The sequence below is a fragment of the Rousettus aegyptiacus genome, unplaced genomic scaffold (genome assembly GCF_014176215.1).
Source record: "Rousettus aegyptiacus isolate mRouAeg1 unplaced genomic scaffold, mRouAeg1.p scaffold_m13_p_2, whole genome shotgun sequence".
Taxonomy (NCBI): domain Eukaryota; kingdom Metazoa; phylum Chordata; class Mammalia; order Chiroptera; family Pteropodidae; genus Rousettus; species Rousettus aegyptiacus.
Window position 1 is genome coordinate 100,127,193 of NW_023416295.1, and position 5,182 is coordinate 100,132,374.

Consider the following 5,182-nt stretch of genomic DNA (forward strand, 5'->3'; position numbering starts at 1 on the left):
CCTTTCTGAGAAGTAAGAGGTTTCAAGTCCCCAGTTAAGTAATTACCATGATGCTTACCTTTTAAACACAGTTCTATTTGAAAAGTCCTAGAAGGAAACAAATGTACCTTATTTATCATAATTTTGATGAATTTATCCAAAGGAAATTTCACAAGTCAATGCTTTTTACTTAGGTTACTACATATGTAACTACATATGTAATTTTATTTAGGTTACTACATATGTAACTACCTAATTATTGCGCATGAATGAAAAAATAATCTTATTCTTTCAAATCTAGCTTTACATATTTCATGTAAACAATAAAACTTTTTCTCTTTCCACTTTATATCAAGGCCACCTTCTGCTTCATTTCTATGCCCTTTGGCTCATTATTTAAAAAAAAAAAAAGAAGAAGAAAACTCAAAGTGATGTGTTTTGCAATATTGATGACCAACTAAGCTAAGGATATTTATTTCCATCTGGTAGAGTTCAACTTCTTCCTCTCGTTTGCTTTTTCCATCTGCCCGCCTCACCATCTCCCCCCACCTCCCTTAATAGAGTTCTGGTTAACCCTTTTTTAGGTCTAATTGTTTTAGCAGGCTCACGCCTTCCTACCAGTCTTTTCTCTAGTTTCGCAAATAGGGTTTCCGATGAACTTAATGTCTACGCCTAAAACTTTCACGAGCTTCAAATTTTATCTTTATTTTCGTTTGCTTTTATAGAGAGCAGCAGAATTCTAAGGTTCGGATAGTTATTTGGAACAGAAAACATTATTTGGTTTTGTGTATGAACAGTGTAAATTACATTATAGTTTTTGTTTGCTTGTTTTTGCATTATAGACTAAACTTTATAGGATCTACGTTACCGTATTTAGCTTCAGTAACAGGCTTTCCTATCAGTATTAAACTGGATTCAGGGAGGTGGACACCACTTGACTCCTGAAGTTACTGAAAGAGCAACCACAAAAGGCTAACTAAGCTTTCATTTATTTTGCAGACTTTTACAAAGACATCCTCCTACTCCTCCCCGAGGATGGAACAGAAACGGTTCCGTGTCGTTAGCCGCAGGTCTGCGAGGATACCTGCAGAATCTTCTACGAGAGCCCATTCCCTGCTGCGCACCCCTATTGCCTTCAGCACCGGTACCCTCACCCCGCTGCTACCTCGCAACTCCTGCTTGGAGAACCTAGACCTGGAGCGCGGACGGGTTGTAAATACCGAGTCTGTGAGGGGGCCAGCGCTGCAGATATGCAGCTCGATCCGACAAACTCGGACGCGTACAGACAGAGCAAAGCGGCTTCTACATACACACTAAGCCTCTCGGTAAACGAGCCTGAGCAGCTTACTGTTGCAGAGGGGGAACTGGCGTAGGGTCTCCAGTAGCTAAAGCGAGGAGGAGCTAGGAGTAGGGGCGGGGCTTTCACACGCGCACCCTCGGTTTCCTTCCCCACCCCCCGCCACAGCTCCCCGGTCTTCGGCCGCCGCTTGGGGTTTATTTGTTTACAAGCGGATTACGTCAGCTCCTCCCTCTCTTCCCGGTCTCTGGGCCCGCCCCCTAGCCCTTTTCCCGCCCCCTCCGACTCCGAATCTGCTTGCGTCACAATGGTGCGATCTCCGGATTGGCTGGAGTCAGCTGTTGCGCTCCAGCTACGCACTTCCTTTCCGCGGCACTATAAAAAGTGCTGCACGGTGTCTACATCTCTTCGCCCCTCGGAGCTGGAAATGCAACTGTTGGGAGCTTCGGAGGCTGCGGAACTGGAGGCGGAGGCGGCTGGGGAGGTCCGAGCGATGTGACCAGGCCGCCATCGCTCGTCTCTTTTTCTCTCCTGCCGCCTCCTGTCTCGAAAGTTACTTTTTTACTATAAAGAAAGGAGGAAAAAAAGTAGCCGTCCACCCCTCACGCCCTCTCTTCCTCTCAGCCCTCTGATCTGCGAAGGAGCCCGGGGTGGCCGCTCCGCCGTCGGGGCCGCGCCGCCGAGCCCCGGCCGCCCCGGGCCGCCCCCATCCGCCGCCCCCATGCATCCCTTCTACACCCGGGCCGCCACCATGATAGGCGAGATCGCCGCCGCCGTGTCCTTCATCTCCAAGTTCCTCCGCACCAAGGGGCTCACGAGCGAGCGACAGCTGCAGACTTTCAGCCAGAGCCTGCAGGAGCTGCTGGCAGGTGAGCGGGCCTCTGAGGGAGGGCGAGAGGCGCCGGGGGTATACGGGCCCCACACCTCGGGGCCGGACCGTCGGGGCCGCGGGGTCCTCGGCAGCGCCCCGAACCTGCCGCGCTCAGGTCCCGCGGCGGGACCGGGGCTGGCGCGCTGGGCGGCCGCTAACGGCGGGTCCTAGCAAGGGACTGGGGGCTGGGCCGCGGGCGCCCCTTCCCCCCACGACTGGCACACTAAGGGGAGAAAAGAAACGCACAACAAAGAAACTAAAGCCAACCACGGCGGGAGTTGCCGTCCTCGGACCGTCCGCGTATTCGGGGACAAAGGAGTCGCGGGGCTGTAATTGGTTCGACGCCCCCTCCCCCCCAACCCCTCCAACCGTTGTAGGCTCGGCGACCGGGCCCCGGAGTGGGAACCCGCGCCGCTGCCCCGGAGCCAGCCAGGGACGGACGTGCCGTCTCCCCGCGCTGCCTACCCCTGCCCATTAATCATCGGATTTGTCACCGGTACAATTACAGCCCTGCCCAAAGCGTGGTTTAGGGTTGCTTGTTTTCTTCCCTTCGGGGTTAACAGTCCGGTGGCGCTTTTTTTCTTCAAAGCCATAAACCCATTGTGTGCAGTTGGGGTGGGGTAGAGAAAGTAAACAGGTTCCCGCCTGGCCGCCGGTGCCATCTGGCTGGCCGAGGTTGCGCGCGTGATTACTGTTTTTGGCGGCTCAACTGGTTGATTCCTAGAGACTGTTTTGTCCCATACTACTCTGTTGTTTCAAAAATTTTGCGCGATCTTCCCCCATTCCCACGTACACACAGCAGCAAATGCAATGCTGGGCGTTTAAAAAAGTTGATAGGAGCTAGCGGAAAGGGAAGGCACAGCGGGAGCTAACAGTCACCATCTAAGCGTTGTTTTTTCTGTTCTTTTCTTCTGTAGAACATTATAAACATCACTGGTTCCCAGAAAAGCCATGCAAGGGATCAGGTTACCGTTGTATTCGCATCAACCATAAGATGGATCCTCTGATTGGACAGGCAGCACAACGGATTGGACTGAGCAGTCAGGAGCTGTTCAGGCTTCTCCCAAGTGAACTCACCCTTTGGGTTGACCCCTACGAAGTGTCCTACAGAATTGGAGAGGATGGCTCCATCTGTGTGCTGTACGAAGCCTCACCAGCAGGAGGTAGCACTCAAAACAGCACCAACGTGCAAATGGTAGACAGCAGAATCAGCTGTAAGGAGGAACTTCTCTTGGGCAGAACAAGCCCTTCCAAAAACTACAATATGATGACTGTATCAGGTTAAGATATAGTCTATGGATGGATCATCTTATAATGGATGGATAAATTTGATTTTTGCTTTGGGTGGGCTCCTCTTGGGGATGGATTATGGATTTTAAACCATGTCACAGCTGTGAAGATCTGGCACAAGATAGAGTGGTAAATTTTTTTAAGTGACAGTGCCATAGTTTGGACAGTACCTTTCAATGATTTAATAGCCTGTGAGTCCAAGTAAATGATCACTATTTGCTAGGGAGTGAAGTCCTAGGGTGGTTTCAGTTTCTCCCATTCTACCTAAAATTTTACATCAGTCGCTTAATGCAGATCTGAATTTCAAAGAACCTTTCTCTGCAGTAGATCTTGCAGAGGAAATTTGCACTCTTACACTTGAAAATTGTTAACTTTGGCAGCTCAATAGGAAAGCTCAACATTTTAAACATGGTAGTACTGGAAATTTTATGACAAGACTTTTACCTAGCACTTAAATATGTATAAATGTACATAGGACAAACCTAGTAAGCATGACCTGGGGAATGGTCAGACCTTGTATTGTGTTTTTGGCCTTGAAAGTAGCAAGTGACCAGAATCTGCCATGGCAACAGGCTTTAAAAATTAAGACCCTTAAAAAGACACTGTCTCAACTGTGGTGTTTGCACCAGCCAGCTCTCTGTACATTTGCTAGCTTGTAGTTTTCTAAGACTGAGTAAACTTATTTTTAGAAAGTGGAGGTCTGGTTTGTAACTTTCCTTGTACTTAATTGGGTAAAAGTCTTTTCCACAAACCACCATCTATTTTGTGAACTTTGTTAGTCATCTTTTATTTGGTAAATTATGAACTGGTGTAAATTTGTACAGTTCATGTATATTGATTGTGGCAAAGTTGTACAGATTTCTATATTTTGGATGAGAAATTTTTCTTCTCTCTATAATAAATTGTTTCTTATCTTGGCATTTTAATAAATCTCTTGTCCTGATTATAGAGGTTCAGCTAAGGAAATATTTCTCAGACAGGTTTTATAAGATGTGAATGTCAGTTGCTCACTGGTCATGCTGAAGAACATTTGATAAGGAGTGAAGATGGATGATCTGTGTAAACATATTTAGGTGTTATAGGAAACACAGGGGTAACAAGTTTTTAATTTAAAGTCAAAACATGGACACATTCCCAGGCTAAATGCATGAAATAAGGATAAGATACAAAAGGTAACATCTACCAAAAGTGATATTCAAAGGATTACATTTCATTGCTTCCCGGTTGAAGTGAAGATATGTTCCATTCTGGCCCATCTTTGAAAAACAATTATTTTGCCCCATATATTCCTTGTTCAAATAGAAAATCCTGGGGCAGATGACCCATAGTCTTAAAGAACAGGTTAATCACTGCAGAAAGATTGGTCGCTTTTTGCATTTCATCACCTGCAAGATTTACATTAAAAAACCATTTAACCTGGAATTCAACAAAAGGTATGTTTATAAATTTTTATTCTCAAAAGTAGAAATGCTGAGTTTTTGATTCCTAATTTTCAAACTTATTTCGCTTAAATTCAAAGACCTTAAAACATGAACAATGCTGGAGTCTATTCCACTTCCCCATGTGATAAAGGCTTGGTAATTCTTTGTAGAGGATAGCATGGTATTTCTCTACACAGTTAAGTAACTTAACATTTGGTGACTTTTTTGGGGGAGAGGGGGGTTAGAAATGTAAAGTTCATACTGGAAATATGCAATTAAGTTACTTGAAATCAGTATTCCCAAATAAATACAATTTATAACTAA

The 5,182-nt window shown here is 46.1% G+C and overlaps 1 protein-coding gene across 1 annotated transcript; it reads left to right on the forward strand.

Moving 5' to 3' along the window:
• The first annotated feature begins 1,665 nt into the window (after positions 1 to 1,665).
• Positions 1,666 to 5,182, forward strand: BTG1 (BTG anti-proliferation factor 1). The gene is made up of 2 exons (XM_016160517.2): positions 1,666 to 2,145; positions 3,065 to 5,182. Exons 1-2 carry the CDS (start codon positions 1,998 to 2,000, stop codon positions 3,430 to 3,432), a joined length of 516 nt encoding a protein of 171 aa, XP_016016003.1. The 5' UTR covers positions 1,666 to 1,997; the 3' UTR covers positions 3,433 to 5,182.